This window comes from Nomascus leucogenys, chromosome 20 (genome assembly GCF_006542625.1).
Source record: "Nomascus leucogenys isolate Asia chromosome 20, Asia_NLE_v1, whole genome shotgun sequence".
NCBI lineage: Eukaryota > Metazoa > Chordata > Mammalia > Primates > Hylobatidae > Nomascus > Nomascus leucogenys.
The window spans coordinates 21,678,183-21,700,046 of NC_044400.1; the positions used below are offsets into that span (position 1 = coordinate 21,678,183).

At 36.0% G+C, this 21,864-nt stretch overlaps 1 protein-coding gene across 1 annotated transcript in view; it reads left to right on the forward strand.

The window, feature by feature from the left end:
* DPP10 (dipeptidyl peptidase like 10) overlaps positions 1-21,864 on the forward strand; it is a 731,390-nt gene that overhangs the window by 586,547 nt on the left and 122,979 nt on the right. Inside the window, exons 9-11 of the mRNA XM_003275193.3 lie at positions 6,510-6,664; positions 12,846-12,943; positions 20,037-20,160. Coding sequence (XP_003275241.1) covers positions 6,510-6,664; positions 12,846-12,943; positions 20,037-20,160 — 377 coding nt within the window. The remainder of the gene's footprint in view (positions 1-6,509; positions 6,665-12,845; positions 12,944-20,036; positions 20,161-21,864) is intronic.

Below are 21,864 nucleotides of genomic sequence, written 5' to 3' on the forward strand. Positions count from 1 at the left end.
CAAATCCAAGACTGCAGTGGATGGATATGTAAATGGGGAGTGAGAAAGTTATGAATACAGACTATTCTTTCGAGGAATTTGACAGTGAAATGCAGAAAATTAAAAAAAAAAAAAATCAACCACAGGCCTGCAGAGCTGCAAGTAGCATCCTCAGGAAATCCTAGTAGTCTGAACTGACAAACTAAAAATGGAAAAAATCAGCTTGCTTTTTACAATAGCACATTAATCTAAACACAGTGGTTGTATCTTAGTATTGTGGAAGTGCTTTGTGTTGTGGCTATGTTTTTAAGTGTCTATGATATAAAACCACATGTGCTGAAAACTCCATCTGCTCTGCAGTGAGATTTGCTAAATCAGAGTAATAAAAACGATGAAGAGCCAAACCTACACTAAATCGAAATGAAATGCCATTTGTAAAAATAAATTCTTTGTAAATAATATAATATAATTAACATTGGAAGTTTCAATCCATGAGTAAATGTGCCCATTAGTTGCAGTTAAAGAAGCTTGTGCCTTATCCAGGATGACTGTTAAGCAAATGCATGTTAAAGATTGTTTTATTTACCTCCTTCCCATTCCAGGTAGCTTTATTTTTCCATCTGAAGAAAGTCACAAGGCTCTCTATATGATTATTTTGGTACATTAGCATTTTTATGGGGAAGGACATTAATCATATGTCACTCTAAAATAAATGAGAGTAGGCGATGCCTCATTTCTCTTGAAAAGCGTACTCAAATTTGGGTCAGGCTTATTCTTGGGAAGTGCTGGACACACATACTTCAGCACCTATGACAGAACCTGTTTCTTAGAAATCTAGAGTGTTGATTTCAGCCAACGGGGTATCTTTGTATCTTCAAATCTCATAGAACTTAGAGTTTACGGTGGGGCCGGACATGGTGACTGACGCCTGTAATTCCAGCACTGGGAGGCTGAGGTGGGCGGATCAACTGAAGTCTGGAGTTCGAGACCAGCCTCGCCAACGTGGTAAAACCCCGTCTCTAATAAAAATACAAAAATTAGCTGGGCATGGTGGTGAGCACCTGTAGTCCCAGCTGCTTGAGAGGCTGAGGCGGGAAAATCACTTGAACCCTGGAGGCAGAGGTTGCAGTGAGCCAATATCATGCCACTGCACTCCAGCCTGGGCAAAACAGTAAGACTCTGTCTTTAAGAAAAAAAAAAAAAGAACTTAGAGTTTACACTCAGTTGGCCCTTAGCATGCATATATATACGCACACACATACATGTATATTTTTCTCCTCAATGTGTCATGTGTATAACTGATGTCTCCTTAACCAAATTGTAAGTTAGTTGTATAAATCAGTGTCAATATCACAACTGAAGAAAGGTGGCACATTCAAAAGGGAGTAATTCAAGGAGGTTTAAGCTATGAAGGGGCCCCTTATCATGAACAAGGTAAATGCCACAAACCATGGCTTGTAATGGTTTAGCCATTAACAGCCAAACGGGGAAGGGGACACAGCAGTCACCTGAAACTAGGAGAGAATGCTGTAAATTTTTTACAGAAATAGAAGCAGTGGCTTTTGGTTGGGCAAAGCCAAACTCACATAATTTACATGCATTGGAGATAAGAAAATAAATTCCATGCACTCGCTTCCTCCCTTCATTTGATTTGCCAGAGTTTCATAGTGGTCATACCCAAGAAAAAGTTAAAGAACATAAGAATATTCTTACTATTCAAATTAAAAGCTAGTGTCCCAGGAAAAGAAGTACATAAAATCTCATCTGCTATTGTTTCATTGCAGGATGGTATTAGTCCTGTTATACATCTGAAATTTGTAAATATAGCCACCACTTGTATTTTTCATAGGAGATGTGGAGAAATGCCCCCATAAATAATAATAATAATAGCTTATTATGTGATCTTAGTTGGTAATTACAGTTGCCTTCTTCAAATGTTCATTCCTTTTACTTCTACTTTCTGTCAGCATGCTAGAGAGGTTATTTAACAGGTGGGTCAGGCCAAAATTTCATTCCTGCCAAATCTTACTCCTTTCCATCCTTTTCTAATTTTTTTTTCTTTGACAGAGTCTTGCTCTGTTGCCCAAGCTGGAGTGCAGTGGCACAATCTCGGCTCACTGCAACCTCCAGCTCCCGGGTTCAAGAGATTCTCCTGCCTCAGCCACCTGAGTAACTGGGATTACAGGCGCCCACCACGCCCAGCTAATTTTTGTGTTTTTTATTTTTTATTTTTTAGTAGAGATGCGGTTTCGCTATGTTGGCCAGGCTGGTCTCTAACTCCTGACTTCAGGTGATCCACCCACCTCGGCCTCCCAAAGTGCTGTGATTACAGGTGTGAGCCACTGCACTTGGTTGGCCCCATCCTTTTGTTAATTGTGTTGTTAAAATTTCAGTTTTCCATCAACCAGTACTATTGGGCAAACATGTATTTGTGACTCTCCTGAGTTCCAAATGTATTTCTCCTTGCCCTCCTTTGCATAGCAAACATATTTTTTTAATTTTATTATTATTATACATTAAGTTTTAGGGTACATGTGCACAACATGCATTTTGTTACATATGTATACATGTGCCATGTTAGTGTGCTGCACCCATTAACTCGTCATTCAGCATTAAGTATATCTCCTAATGCTGTCCCTCCCCCCTCCCTCCACACCACAACTGTCCCCGGTGTGTGATGTTCCCCTTCCTGTGTCCATGTGTTCTTGTTGCTCAATTCCCACCTATGAGTGAGAACATGCGGTTAGCAAACATATTTTTATTTCTGGCAGATGACATCCATCATCAGACCCAGCTTAGTAACTGTTTTGTCTTTTTTTTTGGCGGGGGGTGGTTGCATAATGAGCCCACAATGGTGGGGAGAAAATTTCAGTTTCCAATTCAGAGGAATAGAATTATGACTATATTCCTGGTGGATACCCTCGTCCTTTAGGCAATGGACTTCTAGATTCACCAACTTCAATATTATGAGAATGAGAAGCAAATTGTGTTCTGTGAGTTATTGGTGTGATAATAAAAGATAACACGACTACTTCTACCCCTTAGTGCCTAGATCTGTACCTCTATACAGGTGGGACACACTGCATGTTAAAGGATGACATCCTGGCTTCAAGGTTATTGCTAAACAAATAGTGCCAAAACTGAGGTAGAGCAGACTATTTTACTCCTCTATCAATCCAGGTACATATAGCTAGTGGGGAACATGATGAAATTAGTAAATACCACCACTGAGACCATGGTGCTTTTTTGCCACAAAATATTTCCTTTTTTGAGATAACGTAATGTGGATTATTATGGTAATGGATAAATGTTTCTGTAAAGAGTAGTGCTGAACAGATCCGTTGGCAGCAAAAGCAAATCCACACCCAGAATATGTGTGTATCTCTGTGATGACAAAATGCTACACTGTCTTGATGGAAAGGTTTTCATATAATTCATGTGCCTTCCTCATTACATTATCTCAAAAAAGGAAATATTTTGTGGCAAAAAATTCACGTGCCATCAGCTCTTCCCCTGAGAAGTGATCCTATGTCAAAGGCTCAGTGATGGCCACTACCATTGGCAGGTAATGGTGGGAGCCAGAGGCTGACGGACATGTACTTGGCAGTCATCTTGTCCTAAATCTTTCCCCTTTCTAGTAAGTCAATTCACTTGTTTTTCCTAAACCTCCTTGTCACTAGTTTTCTAATTTTACTTTTGCCACCTCCCTGATAGGTGGACCCTTATTAGTTACTGTGCGGGAATCAGGACATTTCCATGCCTGAAACTAAGAAACTAAGTCTCCTTCCACGAAAAGTGGACAACTAAGTATTCTGTTCAAAATCTTACCAACTGGGAAGATTTCTGTTTATTATTGTCTTTCACTGCCACTCCTGAGTCAGATTCTAGTACGGAGCCTACCCAATTCCAGCTTGTTGTTGTACATCCTGCAGACCTGCCATAAACCAGGCCTGCGTTTATTTCTCCCTCGCCAACTTGTGTTAGAAAACATGCTTTGTGGCACAGATGTGAGATGAGAAGAGGGGATGAAGCAGAGAAGGCAATACAATGGACAATCACATTTGTTTTCTGGCTCAATTTCACTTTTATTTTATAGTGGAATGGTGTGTGTGTGTGTTCAGTTCTATGGTCAGTGGATCAGATAGCAATCAGTTCATGATGGGCAGTTTGGGTTGCATACTCACTTGGTATCCCATGGTGGGGCTAAATGTTTCTACTGGAGCCCTGGAAAGAGCTGCTCTTGAAATAGATAATATTTTTGAATACAAGTGACAATGATCTTTTTTCAAATCTTGGAATGCCTGTCCTATGATTGTCATATGGAGAGTCCCAAAGGCTCCACACAGCATCTCTATTTGCCATGGGCACTGACATTGCCATTGGATCTGCTGGAGTCACAAGGTTCAGGACATAGAGGAGGTTGCAACATGGCCTAGATCAGTTGCAGGGCCCCCTGGTACACCGATTCTACTCAGAACTAGCAGCTTTACAGCTTGCCTGGGATATAGAACAGATAACATATGTCAATGCGGCTTATGTTGTTTTCAAAGTCCAAAGAATTCAATTCCTCTTTACTTTTGCATAAGTAGAATTGTAATAATTTTTCTCTCACTTTAGAAGAGATATCCCGGTGTATCCCAAACTACTAGATTTCTGGAAACATCCCCGGTGTTACACACTTAAATTTTAAAGAAATTTGTCTCCCATTCTCTACCTCTATGCAGAGAAGGTCTAGTTCCCTAGGATAGAGGTTGCCTCTGTCAGCAAGAAGATTTGTCAGAATTTTGATGTTCAATATCTTCAGCCGTAAAATTAACCACATACAGCAGCATTCAACCATAATGTGTTATTTATAAGATCGGCCCAGAAATCATAACTATACCGTATGCTTTTTTCCAAACATTCTTATCCTGTGTGTTGGGGTCCCAATCCATCTTTATGAATATCTTTGTCTTACCTTAAAAGAACAAATGGAGTTGAGCCTCTAATATGTATTGCAGCCCTGTACCCGTTCCTATGTTCTCTTGGACTGTGGCTATAGTTTCCCTGCAACTACAGAAGAGACGGACTCTTTCGAAGATACCATCGTGACCTTTTGTTCTGCATGGGCATTCCTCATTTCACAGTCATGGTTTCAAGCTCTCTTTTTTCCTGTGAACTATCTCTGGGGTGTCAGAAGAACCATGGGAACTTGTTTCCTAATCTTTACAATCATCAGTGTTGTAGCAAGTAAGTGCTACGACACTTACTTGCTATAACTAGAGCTGCTGTGTGGAGCCTTTGCCACTCTCCATATGACAATCACAGGACAGGCATTACAAGATTTGAAAAAAGACCATTGTCACTTGTATTGAAAAATATTACCTATTTCAAAAAGCACTTGTTCTACCAATGCCTTTTCCCTCTACCTGTATTTTATTCCATGTCACCACCACCGATGATTGATTACTCACAATTCCATCTCTTGCTATGGATTGTCTATGCTCCAATTCCCACCTGAGAAGGTGATAAATTCCATTTGTACATATAGATAGATGACAAACGTAGTCTCAAAATCTAATTTTGAGGGTGTCTTCTGAGTCTGCTGCTAGTATTAACTTCTATATCTGTCAGAGTCCCAAGTGTTGGCACGTTCAACAAGATGCTTTGAAGATAATTTATTTACCAAGTGAACATTTTATTATCTTTTTATTTACAAGGAGAATATTTGCTAAGGTTAAGAGGTAGGAAAACCACAAAGGAAAGTGATGTAAACTAAGCTAGTAGCAGCCAAGTTGTTACCACTCCTATGACCATGAAGATGAGCCATTACTAGACACAGAAGGAGAAATTTGTGTAGAGGTGCCTGCAGTGACAAATGTAGTGACATCATTTAAAGTTCACAGCCAGCCTGAGGTAACATTGTAGGATAAAGCCAAGAGAATAAATAACCTGACTTTACTCTCCTCTTTCTAGTCTCCTGCCAAAGGGAAGCCAGAGGACATGGGGGCCATTTTGATGTCTTTCATATAGGTTAGCTTTCTGGACCAGAAAGTGGGAATCAAAAAAGTGGATAGTGGATCTTGAATTAAATGAAAAATACCCAGTATACTTCTTATTCCATTTTCTTAGAGCTTAAAATAGTTTGATGAATCTAGTGGGCCCTCAATTTGGTTGATGATGATAGAATGCAAATATGATTGCATGCAAATATGAATGAATCATGACATGGATATGGTTTTCGGCCACATCTCACTCTTCAATCACTGTTCTCATTCTGATTATTCCAGTAGTGCTTTCATCTGTTCGTCTACATTGCTGAAAATCCATGAAATTGTGACTTAGTTGCTTCATTGTTTCCTTCCTCTACAGCTGCTCTTCCTGGAGTTAAAAGGGTAACTCAGAATTAGAGAATTTTCGGGGAAGTTAATAAAATTCAATACACAGTCTAGAAAATGTAGGTGAACAATGGAGATTTCAAGGACAGATGTTTGTGGGTCACTGAGCCCACATCTCTACAGTTGGTCTCAAATAACACTTATTTATTCTAGAGGAACTCCTGCATTCTCACATCGCCCACTGGTGGTCACCAGATGGAGAAAGACTTGCCTTCCTGATGATAAATGACTCTTTGGTACCCACCATGGTTATCCCTCGGTTTACGGGAGCATTGTATCCCAAAGGAAAGCAGTATCCGTACCCTAAGGTAAGTAACGTGGAAGTACTATTTTGTTCCTTCTCTCTCTGCACTAGTGACTTGATGGATGGTATTCTTGGTTCTTGAACAAGTTGTCTTTGGAGGAAAACAGAAGTGTTCCTTACTTTTCAGACTCATCACTTTCGAGTTCCCAATAGTCTATACATAGTGCTTGGGTAGAGAGAGGTAGAGAAGATTTGAAAGTGTGTGAACTTTCACTTTTGTTGCATTTCTTTCCTTTTGATGCTCACTTTTATTTTTTCACACCTTACAGTTGAAAGGGGAGAGAGAAGCAATTAGGGGTGTACTGAGGCCAGGGGAGTGTTTTGTCCAAGGCCTATTCCATAATAGGTGTTACAAAGGAGGGGAAAGTGCCATGGTCAAATACATTGGAAGTTCTTAAAAAAAAAATCTAGCTTCTTTCAGATGATTTCTTCGAGCACTTAACGTGCTATATGTTAATGTATATTATAAATCTTCTATAAAAAATAGACTATGCATAAAGAATCTCCAGTCTGAAATAGATTAAGCATAAAGAATCTCAATAAAGAAAGGACCAAGTATAAAAAAATCACCCATAAAGAATAGACTAAGCATAAAGCATTTATTAGTATTAGTATCAATATCAGCATTACCTTGGCAGAGCACACTCTGGAACACACTATATAAAATGCTGGTATGGAGTCATAGCCATGGGTAGGTAAGACAGATGGAATTTTTCATCAGGTGAAGAAATATGGCAATATGTTCCAGACAGCAAAACTATTTTCAAGTGTTGGACAAGGCCTCTATAAGAGGGTTGCAAAAACATCTGGATTGTACTGTTTTTTCCTCTGTATGCCATCTTTAATTACTCGAGATCTCTTTTAAACATGTATTTTTTCCCAATGTTTATATAAGAAAGAAGAAGGCTCATGTGTAAGGCCCCCAGTACATTGATCACGTAAAGATGTCTTATAGGAAACTTGTAAAATTTCTCTTCTCATTTTAGCTCCTAATTAAGTAAGAGAGGATGTTGATCTCATTTAGAAGCCATTTTTAAGCCATTTCTTTAGTGAGTTGTACTTTGTTTTTTTCAAGCACAATAGGTTTTCTACCATTTAATTCATGCACTACGTTAGTTAGACAAACTGCTGGGTAGATTCCCATCACCCTCACTACTCTAGCCCTGTCAGGGTGGGGGTGAGGTCATTTACACTTTCCTTCTGTTCCCACCAGCTACCATATTCATTTTATCCAAAGGCAAAAAAAGGAGGCTTGAATATGGAGGATCAGAAATAAAATGAGCATATTCCTCAGTGAGATTTCTCATCCATCTTCCTTCCACAGGTTGTAGTATTAAATGCAAGATTATGAAGAATATGATTCCATGATTTTAAAATGTAATTTATAGGGTCTTCTCTGGACATAGATTAGAAAGCAGATATACTCAGTGCTTTTTAGGAGAACATAATGATTTAACTTCACAAAAAATAATACTAAGAGATTTTTATTGTACTCAAAGAAAAGAACTTCTGCTTTCTCCAATTATAGATTTAGCTTTTTTTTTTTTTTTTTTTGGCATGACAGTTTGGACCTATACAGCAAACCAGCACTACATTTTCCCCCAGAGAAAACCTGAAAAGTTGCCCCAAATATATTAATTCTCACATTGTTTGATTTATGATAATAAATGTTCACTGACAATTTAAATGTGAAATGGAGAACTAGTGACATACTGTGAAAGGCACATTCAACTGTTCAGTGCCCTGCACAAAGGAATAAAATAATATCCAGCTCCTCAGTGCACTGCACAAAGGGAATACAGTCACATCTGACTGCCCAATGCACTGCACAAAGGAAATTCAGTCAGTTCTGTAGAAGGGACAACTGTTTGTAACTGATTTCCCAAAAGAAATGGGATTTTTTTTTATTCACATAGTAAAATCATATGCATTAGCTGCATGCTCCAATTGCCTTCTTAGTTCTAGACTCATGGTGCTTGAACTTGGCCATGCCTAGGCCTCATAATTTTGACTAGATTGAGACAAACAAACCAACCAATGGAAGCATTTGAGGAAATCAAATTATGTCAGCAATAATTCAGAAGACACTGGATATGAACCTAGATACTTTATCATTTGATAATGTCTTCTAATAAATTAATATTGCTTAATAGTAAAGATAGGCATAACATAATAACCTTTGTTTATTAATTGTAGAAATCACATGTGCTAATGATAAACTTTATGTTTTCAGGGAGACTTTCCACTTGTTTGTTTTTTTCTCATTTGGTCTTTATCAAAATTGTCTCAATTTTACAAATGAGCAAATAGATTCTAAAAGGCTTAGTGCTTTTATACAACTCACAGTTATTTTAAGAACAGAGAAAAAACTCAAATCTATTGATTTCATCCCTCTCTATAAAACTACCACAGGTCAACAATTTGTGTTTCCAAAAACACAGCTGGAATCCAAACATCTCCTTGTCCAGTTAGCACATATATATATGGAGCCCTGTGTGCTCCATTTACTTCTAATGACTTAGCTACATATGGGTGCCATTCTTAGCCTCACATCTGTCATTTTATATATATGCAAATAATATATATAACTATATATGATAACTACCATTAATATTTATTAGAAGTAAAAAAAAAATATGCCTCTAATAGGCAAAGCCAAAAGAAAGAATTTCCAGTCCTCAGGTGATTTTTAGTAGGAAAACCTGCTCACTTACCCAGGTACTTAAGACAACAGGACTCTAAGAAAATAATCTGTTTTGGTCCTTGTTCTTAAAACAAATTTCAGTATCATTTTGGATATATTACTTCAATTTTCAGATTTTTTGTTATCTACTCTGGTTTCAAGAAATGTTTTGTTAGTTTTTGCTGTAACAAATGTATTGTTTCAATTCACTCTTATGCAATAAACTTTCAAAAAGTGCTACTTTGGAAATTGAAACAACACATAGAGTTTACACTAAATTGTGCTTTAAATTAAACTAGATTAAAATGAATATAGCAAATACCTAATGTGGTCAGATTTACTAACAAAATACAGTAAACCAATATATTTGTATTTTACTTAGTTCAGCATGATTCAGAACTCAAAAAATACCCTATCATTAGCAATTCAGCACAACAGAGATGCGCGGTTCTATCCCAGTAACCTCAGGTTAATCTTTTTAATTAAAACATTATCTTGTTTAATGATAATCTAGTTGCCAGTAAAATAAGGTTAATTGTTATTGAGGCTTGTGTTTCAGAATAATAGAGGGAGAAATTTGTGGATTTGCAGTCTTCATGGCAAATGTCACTGTAAAAAGCAAATAGATGAAATCCCTCTAATCTGCAAACTCTTGAAATGATTCAAATATTAAAATTTACAGATGAACTTGTGATGTGTGCTTAATTTCAAAACTCCATGGAAAGATACAAATCTGCGATTATAGAATGTTGGACTGTTGAATTTTGGAGGCAGCCTAACGCTTAGTTGAGATGTTCACATTTTGTCTGAAAACTGGCCACATGTGTGCACAACTTTTACTTTGTGATAAGCTTATAGCGCTGCCGACATAAAGAAAACTGCCTTAAAGATGATAACTGATACGTCTTTAACAAAGTATGCCATAAAACTGCATCAGTGGTAAGAATTCACAGAAAGATCTAATTTAATTTAATTTCCCATTTGCTTTAATCAGTGTATTGAATGATAAAAAAATAGAAGCACAGCTTTTCACTAACTAGAAGATTTAATGTCTTAACAATAATTATCATTTTAATTCACTACCATATACTATTTTAGGCACTTTATATAAATCTTTGTATTAGTTTATGAGATATTCTTATCTACAGACAGGAAACCTTCAACTCAAAATTTCTGATTTGTGACATATTCTCAAAGAAGTGTTTGTCTCATTTTTGACAAAATAAGACAAATAAAATGATACTTCAGAATCTTTAGCATGTGCTCATAGCCATGCCAAGTAAATAACAGAGTGAACATTTGGACTCAGGTTTCACAGACTTACACATTAAGCTAAGCCTGTTCTCAAAATGTGGTCCTTTCACCAGCATCATAGGGTATCAGCTTCATGCTGGAGGTGGACTGCCTTCGGCAGTCAGTAGCTTAACAAGCCCCTCAGGACCTCTGAATGATTGTGATGCTGTCTAACTTTTGACCACCACTGAGCTGTTACATAGATAGATATATAAATAGATAAGGATACAGATAAAGATCAATGTTTTATTAAAATTTGCACACTCATTATCTGGGAATTTTGTAAAAACAGATTTGTAGGCCCACACTGAGAGATTCTAATTCCCAGTCTGAATATAGGTTTCAGGTGGGGTCCAGGAATGCGTTGCTAAGATTCCAGGAGATGCTGATTGATGCTATGGTCCAAGAACAACACTTTGAATGGCACTGCTAATACTGTGTCAGGCTCTAAAGTTTAACATACCTGACCCAGCTACAGAAATGGTAGGCTAAATATTAAATAGATTAAGGCCATTATTTTCAGGGAGAAAGATGAAAACTAAATTAAAGCAAGAATGATGTGAAAGAGAGCTCCTAAGAGTCACAGAAGGCTAAACTGCCCAAAAAATGTTCCCAGGCACTGTTGGGCTTGGGAACAATGAAAAGATTTGCAGATTCTGATACCAGAGCCTTTGGTGTGCGGCAGGCTCATAGCTTATCTTCCAGGAAGCCCTTTACTCTATGAACCAATTTCATAATCTCTCTTAACAGTTACCTCATTTCTGTAGTGGAAACCTTTCCTGACTTCTTTCTTTGGCTCAAAACTTCTAACCTATGAATGATGTACTTCCACAGATGTGCTAGTCTCTTTTGATATCCTAGCAAAACATTTATTGAGGAACTCTTGCTGGCTACTGTTGGAATATATTATGTTGATTCTGGTCCTGATTTAACTACAGGTTTTGTCAATGCCGATTCCTTAAACATGGATCTTCATCATTTTTAAATCAGTTTTATTCCCTTTAGGTTTTTTATCGGATTTTTTAATTCAACTCACATTTAATTTCCTTCTTCTTTTCTATATATCTCATGTGGACTTCTTTAAGCATCAGCCACATCATAAGGATAATGGCATATTGTTTAGAAGCATATTAAGCCACAAGTAATCAAGCAATTTGGTACATCATTGATATGGTTATTCATTCATTCATTCCAACTGCTTGAAATATGTCAGTGAAAGTTCTCATTCCTTACTCACAGTGTATTTGGCAAAACTTTGAAGGCAATTGTGTTGGAATAAACAGAAAGCGCAACGTTCACATTGTAGTTAAGAACATCCTGGGTTTAAATACTAACTTTCTTAGTTTTAGGTATTTCACCTTGCACAGTTTTCTTAGATTCTCCATTGTGACCAAGAAAATGTTTATATCTTACGACTGTAGTAGGGACATTTAATTTAATAATTTGTGCAATGCCTTTAGTGTCTACTATGTGCCAGAAACATACCAACTACTATGCCTGCTAGTTATTATTTATTTAATAAAGTGTTGATTCACTGAACTCAAATTAAATTATCCTTGCTATCCTTGCCTTTCTGTTCCTCATGCCAGGTACTCAGTGAGAATAGTCTGCCCATGGCCCACCTCCCAAGGGTTGTCAATTATGTAAATGAGTCACCCCATATAGTAATTAGTAATGTTTAAAAGGAAATCCCGGGAGATTAATGCGATAGCGTATATTAGGCTTTTGGAATTTTAAGCATGGGGCACCTGGCTTGGGGTAGGCTTCTTTCTTTCTTTCCTTTCTTTTTTTCTTCATTTCTCCTTTTTTTTTTTTTTAATTAGCCAAACCTTCTTCCCATTGCATTTCATATCCTCTAATGTGAGTAGCTACTTGATCTACTAGTTTTTTTGTTTGTTTGTTTGTTTGTACAGCCAGCCCTTCTGGCGCCATTTTAGGGAAAGAACACAGTAGCACTGCCTAATGAGTGAAGTCATCACGATTTCCTATCACCTTTAATTGTCTGACGAAAATGCTTGAGAAGCAGCAATCTTCAAAAACAATTGAAAGTAATCATGTTGTTGAATTTAAAATCATTTCTACTTCAGAGAAATTAAACTTTTTTTCTCTTCTAACACAAAACAGTAAATGAATCAAAAATCCTTTTCTTTTTTACCCAATATATTCTATTGCTTAATGTACTTGCAATACAACTTTCATTTTCTCAAAGGCAGGTCAAGTGAACCCAACAATAAAATTATATGTTGTAAACCTGTATGGACCAACTCACACTTTGGAGCTCATGCCACCTGACAGCTTTAAATCAAGGTATGCAATTTCAGTTTCACTTTTATGGGGAAATAAGATATTTTCACTCCAATTATCATTTTGTTGCAATTTAGAGAGAGATGTCATCAGCTCAACAAATCCACTTGAAAATAAAGCTGAAGTTGCCTACATTAGTGAGGAATGAAATCATTCTCAGTGTCTGGCTCTTCCTAAGAAGCATTTAGCTCCAAGGTGATTATAAGCACCATACAATGACTGAAGAGCCTGATACTGAGAATTAGGTCTTTTGCTGGAGATGTGACAGAGATGGGAACAAAGGATCATTTTCCACTGAATTTTCTTCAAGAAAATAGTTGCATGTGCCATGTTGTTACAAACCTGCACATTGTGCACATGTACCCTAAAACCTAAAGTATAATAATAAAAAAAAATATAAAAAAAAGAAAATAGTTGCTCCACATTTTTTTTGAAGGTGTTCATTAAAAGTGTATAATCTCTCTGGAATTTGTGAGTTTTTCCAACTTTCTCCCCACAGTTTTGCCAAAGATTCTCTAGCTTTCTTCTCCAGACAGAGACATTTAAGAAATTTTTTTTCAAAATATCCTATGTATGAAATACTTATATTTAATTTAAGAAATTTGATCAGGGAGAAAATAAACACATTTTATTCGGTCAGAAGCATAATTTTAATATTAGCAAAATCTTCAGTAGTGAACAACTAATTATATAATCATGTGTATTTTGAAATCCAGCATGGTTTCATACTTCAAAAGTGATTCTTTCAAATACTAGAGTCCTTTGGAAGCTTATCACAACCCTAGAGATGGGATAGGCAGCTGATTTAGAAAAATGTTTTCACATTATATTGAATGATGTGGGGCTAAGTTCAAAGTTTATTTTGATGATATCGATAATCAGGGTGATTGGTTCCAACAGATATTTCATTCAAATGTTGTTTCATTGACATTATTTAGAAAAAATTTCATCCCGGTTGGTCATTTTCACAGAGAGTGCAGCCTGATGTGTGTGGAAATTTTACCTACTTGAAAAGGTAATAAAGGTTTATGGAATGCTTACTCCAGAAGACCCTCATTAACTACCTAATATAAACTTCTCCTTCTACTGATGGAAAAGATAAATCCCAGTGAGAGTAAATGATTTAGATTAGGGGCTCAGGACTGATTGATAAGAAAAGTAGAAAATGAAGTAAGGCCTCTTTCATCAGGTTACAGAGCATTTCATCCACTTTGGGTGGAAGACCTTAATAATAGGCCTGAACTGACATATAATGTAATAAAGTTGACCAAATCAAATAGTAACATTTATTTCTGAGCTTGATCTGGCAGCCATGAATGGTTACGTTACAAATGAAGCAATGATGGATACTATTGACATTTTATCCGGTCCTTAACTCTTATCTTTTTCTCTGGTTTGTTTAATGCTATAGGATAACAGAAAAGGGAAATAGACTAGGAGTGTTTGAGTCACATGTCTACCACTATTTCATTTGTCTCATTGGATAAATCACTTTACTTCTCTCAGGGCTGAATCCCCTTGTCTTTTTTTTTTTTGAGATGGAGTCTCACTCTGTCACCCAGGCTGGAGTTCAGTGGCACAATCTCGGCTCACTACAACCTCCGCCTCCCAGGTTCATGCCATTCTCCTGCCTCAGCCTACTGAGTAGCTGGGACTACAGGCACCTGCCACCACGCCCAGCTAATTTTTTGAATTTTTAGTAGAGATGGGGTTTCACTGTGTTAGCCAGGATGGTCTCAATCTCTTGACCTCGTGAGCCGCCTGCCTTGGCCTCCCAAAATGCTGGGATTACAGGCGTGAGCCACTGGAGCTGGCCCCGCTTGTCTTGAAATAAAATTTCTAACTTTTTTCCTTTCAAAAAAATGTTTGCAATGGGAATCAATTTTACAATATCCATGTTTCTTTCTAAAAGGAGCTCTTGATTCCTGACCTTGATTTTTGTTACCTATTTGTATAAATAAAAACATATATAAATTGAATTATTAAGAACATACTTTCTTCATGTCCTATTAAGTTAATCAAATGTCCTCTCTTCTCTTTGATGTTTGTGTTGTGTTCATAGCATAGCTACCTGTACAGTTTGAAATACTGCCTAAACTCTCAATAGCAGAATATTTAAATAATTCATTTTATAATAATTTACATGTTTATGGGTTTGTTTTTAGTATGTTGCTTAAGCATCTGGTTTATTTTTATAATCTTTAGGTTATCTGTGAATTGACAGTCAATAAGTGGATCATATTATGTTTCTCAGTACAGTTACAAACTATCATTTTTTCCTTTTCAGTTTCTTTTTTAGTACTTTTTTTCCACCACACCTAAACCGCAAATACGATCATCTCTTAGTTTTCTTCTCTTAATAAAATCACCAAAATGACTACAATAATAATTGAATACATATAGGATTATGTCTACATAAGGAGGAATAATAGTAAGATAAATATAGAAAGATTTTTTTCATGACTTGCACTACCTTATAAAGCCGATTCTCTGACCTCCACACTGGAGAACAACATTTTTTTGTTGTTTGAATTGAAGATCTTAGGTCCTTTTTTGGTCTGTCTGATTATTTGGATGATTGGTTTACTTATTTATAATAACTAGTGTTTATCACTGTAATAGAAAAAGTTCCCCAAGCTAGTATCATTATCATTATCCCTTCAACCCAATACTTATACTCACCAAAGACTGTAAAATATATTTTAATTAATTTATATGATTTAAAAAGAAATTAAAAGGATAAGATAATCTACAGAAAGGCATAATTTCTTCTCCTAATTCTTACCCTCATACTCTCTTCAATTGTTTTATTTATTTATTTATGTCTGATTCAGCTGAAGTCATTTCATCAATTTAGACAATGAGTGCAACTTTTCTTCAATAGTAATTCAGTTCAGACTCATCTCATCACCATTCAGTTTATCTTTATCTGAATCACAATCTGTATTGATTCTGAAAAGAATGTAGCATGGTGGGAACTAAGATAATGCCCCTTCTTGAATATCCCCAGAACCAGTGGGAGTTAGATGGGTTATCTCATCTTGGAAGGAAGAAACATTTTGCCAAAATGTTGTACTGTGCACTTAAGGTATTGCAGTCACACAATACCTTTATTAGAAAATTTAAGTGTGAATTTTAAAATATATATTTACTTTCCAGGGAAATTTTGTCTTATGATCATGAATCATGAAGATTTTCCACAGATTGGATAAGTCACATTAATTTGGAGAAGTGACACATGGTCATTTGTGTAGACCTCTCTAGTCTGAAGAGTAGAAGTAATGATTTGTCCTTGGTTTCTTCTTACTCTATGTCTTTAGCATTATTTTACTTCTTAGAAACCTTTCTGTAGTCACCTATCTTTTGTGACCCATTGTTCTCAACCTGCATCACTGATTTAACATGGTCATTTTGCCCCTGTGACTCTGGGCTTGACACTGTCATGCTTTCTCTCCCTATCTCTTTAAGTATATCTAGCCTACATCTCTTACTCTTCCAAAGAGTATCTGCGCCTTCCAAGAAAATCTAATTAATAAATTAACCCATGTTCATGGAAGTGTCCTGAATAACCCTTCCGACAAGTAATGCATAGTTATTAACAGAGGTCTTTGGAGGACACTAGCTATAATTTGGTAATGAATACCATCACAATATACTTATGGGAAGACATCACAGATTATCTAGAAGAGAATGAGCTCAAAGTAACTACATTGCACAAATATTTTGGTGTAAACACAGAGCAATGATTGGACAGGAAGGCCATGAAAACATGGTGTAACCGCTAACATACCTGTCTGCAGGTGATGCTGGGGCCTCCATTCCACATAACCTTGTGGACAATTAGATCTTCTGTGCCAGACCACCCAGCTGATAGAAAGTCTCTGTTGACTTGAGTACAATCCCTCTCACTAGCTTGTCTCTGTCTCTGTGGCTCAAGAGGACCAGATCCTCGAGGACTTCCTGGGAAATCCAGAGCCATGGAGACTAGGAACAAGCAGGAAACCCAGTTATAAGAAAGGGACACTTCCGCTGGCCACTGGCCATGGAACACCAGATCTAATGTGTTCATGAGATGGAATTCCAGGAGGACAGCTACATCTGCAGCAGGCAGGCCAAGGAGTGTGACATTTGCAGGTAAGAGTGCTTCCCTACTCCCTCATTCAGAGACAGCCTGAATACTTATGAGTAAGCATGATCAGTCAATGTGAATCACAGGGAGATGTACGCCTAGGCTTCTGGGGCAAGGAAAGAAAGGATATAGGAAGTGATTGAATTAATAGATATGTCTTTCCTCCCTGCCTATGTGTCAAGCTCCACTTGAGCTTCCATTTTGGCTATCTCCAACACCTTCATACAGAAATTTCAGTGGTTTGAAATGGCCGTTTGTTAGACTTTACAAATTAAAATTTGTGGAGAGCTTTCATTCTTCAGATTGTGTTTACCATGTGCAAAGTCATTCTTGGGTATAAGCAAGGTTTATAATGAGGTATCTCACATCAGATTATGCTTTGCTGATGACCATAAGCCACATTATGTAAAAACAGACACAATAATCACAATATTTAATCAAAGATAAATATAAATATATTGCTGTAAATTAATGATTTTCAAGTTAACAGTTTACAACTAAGTTAGTGTTCCCTTAAAAATCAGTTATTCACCACATTTGTACTCGCTGGCTTTTCATTCTTTTCAAAGATTAAATTCTTTTTTTTTTTAAGTCACAATTTGCACCTTAGCTAATAAATATATTCTGTCATGCCTGTGAGGTGTTGCAAAGATGTTCTTGTAACATTTCATTTGAGACCAACTTTGAAAAGGAAAGCTCTCAAGATGAATATTTAAATTCTGTTTAGTTGTTGGTGGTATTTATTTTTAAAATTATTCATGTTAGTTTGTTACCTCATATTGCACAAAATATAATATTATGGCAGGTAATTGAGACAATTTCCGATTAGATTAGAAAAGTAACTATATATCAGTTCAATATAGATTTTACCAAAAAATATGACCTTCTTGATTTTGCAGTCTTTGGTTAATTGTTTACAATATTCAAATTAATTTTTTACTCAAATTTCAACAACATTTATATCAATTATTCAGCATTTCAGCACTTATTTTCTGATTATTTATAGTACTATCATTTTTCTATAAGCTAAATTCTCTAGAAAAATCTATTAAAGGTTAATACTTCATTTTCTACTTTTTAATATTCACATCACTAAATATAATGGTGTATGCAAAATAATTGACTTCATGAAACACAGTGAAAGTGAACAGGACACTGTTCTTTGCAGGATCACAAGGCCTATTGATACAGACAAAGATTATACCTAAGCCAGCTGCATATTTGATTCAATGTTGCCTTATTAACTCTACTTTGGGCACTTTATGTTTTGATTTTACTGAGTTTAAAAGCAGTTTCAAGCAGAGCTCAGCTAGTTGTGGAAGCTGCCAGATGTCTTGAAGAGACTGTTGAAAAAAATATGACAGGCTTCCTTGTATGTCAGGTTGTGCTTGCCCTTCTACTGACATCTTCACTTTGATAGGCTAACAGGTTTTCTAGAGGAAACAGTAGCTACTCGGTAATGTTAGATATGTAACATTCATGTAGTTGGATATCTAACCCAGATACCTCTAAAGACAGGCGATTTGTATCAAGAGGTTATTTTTCTGTAGTTGATATTTTTCTAAGTCATATAAAACTAGGTTAATTAACTGTGGGGTTTTTTTTTTTTTTTTTTTTTAGACAGAGTCTTGCTCTGTCACCCAGGCTGTAGGGCAGTGGCACGATCTTGGCTCACTGCAACCTCCGCCTCCCGGGTTCAAGAGATTCTCCTGCTTCACCCTCCCAAGTAGCTGGGATTACAGGCATGTGCCACAAAACCCGGCTAATTTTTTGTATTTTTAATAGAGACAGGGTTTTACCATGTTAGCCAGGATGGTCTCGATCTGCTGACCTCGTAATCTGCCCGTCTTGGCCTCCCAAAGTGCTGGGATTACAGGCTTAAGTCACTGCACCTGGCCAAAACTAGGTTAATTAGTTTTAATACAGTACATTGATGACACTTTCCATGACACATGGATGGCTGTTTCTTCCGAGATCAGATGAGATGGGGCATGTTCAGGATGGTATGGTTGTAGACTGGATGGCTATTTCTAAAGTAACTGATCTGTTCTGAAACTGGGCAAGTTTTTAGAAAAGTTTTCTTAAATTTTTATCATAAATGGATGAGTATTGATGATTGCATTTTGTTGCGTGTGAGTTGGAAGCTTTGTGACATATTGTATACACGTCCAAACGTATGTGTTACAAAGGAAGATATATAAACTTTTTCCAGTCACCAGTTACCATGAGGACATAATTGGCCCCATAAATTATATCCTTATTATGCCAAGAATTTAATAGATTCTCATCTTCTTTAATTTGATTCATTCCTTGTTTAAAAATGTTTCAAATAAATAAGATAATTAACAATACAGAAAAAAAATATATATTAAAAATTGGGACTGGTCCTTGGTCTATAACTGGCAAAGACCAAAACAAACCATTCATACCTTGGTAGCCAAAGTCCCCATGTATGAAGTGAAATAACACAGAGGTTATGTAAAAGATATAATTATTAAGCCAGGAATAATCTTTGCCTTTTAATTGGAAAAGATTTTTCTTGATGATTCATTGAGTGTGATTTTAAAGAAAAAAATAATATACCTTTATAAATGTATACTTGTTCTGCCCTTAAAGGAGTAGTAATCAATAGAAAATTTTCATAAATGTCTAGCATGTGATTGTTTGGATTTTTCCAAGAAATACTCTTCTGGGAAATAATTTACTCTCAAATTTTTTCTCAAATTATCTGTATATTTGTATACACATGTATACATCCATGTGCATACATACATACACATATATTTGTATTTATATATGTAAATATTGAAAAGAGCAGATATCTATCTCTCTATACATAAATTAATATGAAGCAACATTCTTGTAGTGGTTCCGTTATTCTTATATCTAAAATGGCAAATGTATATTGTTGGTACTATATCATTGCTCTGGCTCTAAACATACGTTTTAATTTTGTTTCCAAACTAGAGAATACTATGTCACTATGGTTAAATGGGTAAGCAATACCAAGACTGTGGTAAGATGGTTAAACCGACCTCAGAACATCTCCATCCTCACAGTGTGTGAGACCACTACAGGTGCTTGTAGTAAAGTGAGTATAATGTACTTTTCTTTTATGCCTAAAATGAAGTAGCTTATGCAACTTTACAAAGGGGAATCAGGAAATGCTTTGTACAAAAAAATTCAGTGTTTAACTTTTAAAACTATTAGGAAAAGAATTATTCTATTAAGAATCTATACTTTATAAAGCTTCCAAACTTTGAAGTGAACAATATTGATGATAAGCAGAAGAGAACAAACTGAGCTTTTGAAAACCAAATTAATTTTTATACAGCATGAAGTATAATCCAAGCCACATTAGCTTCTTTCTCAGATATGGAATTTTTCTCCATATTTTGTCTTTGATTATCTTGAGAATGTAAGAAGTTTCTTTCCTATCTTCTTTAAACATATTCCTTTTAATTTTTTCTCTAGTTCAGATAGATCTGATAAAATAACAGTGTTTCTGTCCTGAAATTAAGTAAAACGAGTAAAAATTTGGTTCACGAACTACTCTGTTTTGAAATCAGGTTACATTTCAATTCTTAATATCAGTTTTTGTAAACTCTGTAGTAAATTCAATGTGTCATTTTTAAGATTCCTGGTAGAGAAAACATTGCAGTAAGCTTAAATGGTTATGTGTATGGTATTTGCGTAAAGCATTTTTAGATTAACAACTGAATTTTCAAACCTCTGTTCTGGAAGAGATGGAGTAGATGTTACCTGACTAGCTTTTCTGTTGTAAACAACTGTAAAATTGTAAAAAATATACAAAACAACTGTGTTCAGATATGGGACATTAGGAGGATCATGACCATAAATGCTGAAATCAAATAAATGCACAAAATCAACCTTGCTATGACTTTCTATTCACAACACTTTTGAGACCGAATGGCTAGGAGATGAAGCCCAAGCAAAGCAAAAAGATCTTTGTGATCTAAGTAGACGGAATCAGAGTTTGAGGCTATTTTGGTGACTAGCATTTATAGGACAGGGACCAGAGAGGTTGGAGCTTTATAGAAAAGGACTCCAGCAATCCATGAAGAGGACCCCTTAAGTATTAGGTTCAATGCTTAGCTGTGCATACATATATGCTTCCATATTGTCTTAAAGAAAACAACACTAAAAATTTTTGAAGCAAATGAAGGATCTGCAAGTTGCAAAGTGCTTAGAGATGTTAGAGTTCTGAACAACAATAGTGAAGAGATCTCCCCGAAAACCCCGGGTATTCAACTGAGAACACAGAAAGAAAGAGCATTAGAAGTAGGGCTATTCTAGACAGCTTCTAATCACCTTTCAATTACACTGTAAGGTATCAAGTTCATCTGCCTGTAAATTAACCGTGTACTCTAGGACAAAGTTTACATTTTTAAAGGGAAAATTACAATTAATAAAGACTATCAACAATGTAGCATTTATAATGTCAATCATATGATCAATACTATATATGTAGAAAAGTGGAAAATATAGCCTACTCACCTTCCTCAAAAATATCCAGTAAAAGCTGACCTGCAAAGGATAGTAATATTGGAATTAGCAGACACATAATGTTTTAAAAGTTATTAGAAATGATAAATGTTTGAAGTGATGGATATCTTAAATACACTGATTTGATTATTGCACCTTGTATACACGTATCAAAATATCACATGTACTCCAAAATATGTATGATTATTATGTATCAAAAAAAAAACTAACAATCAAGGTATAAGTTAAGTACAATGAAGTGAAGAAATCTCACGTGTGCAGTTAAATG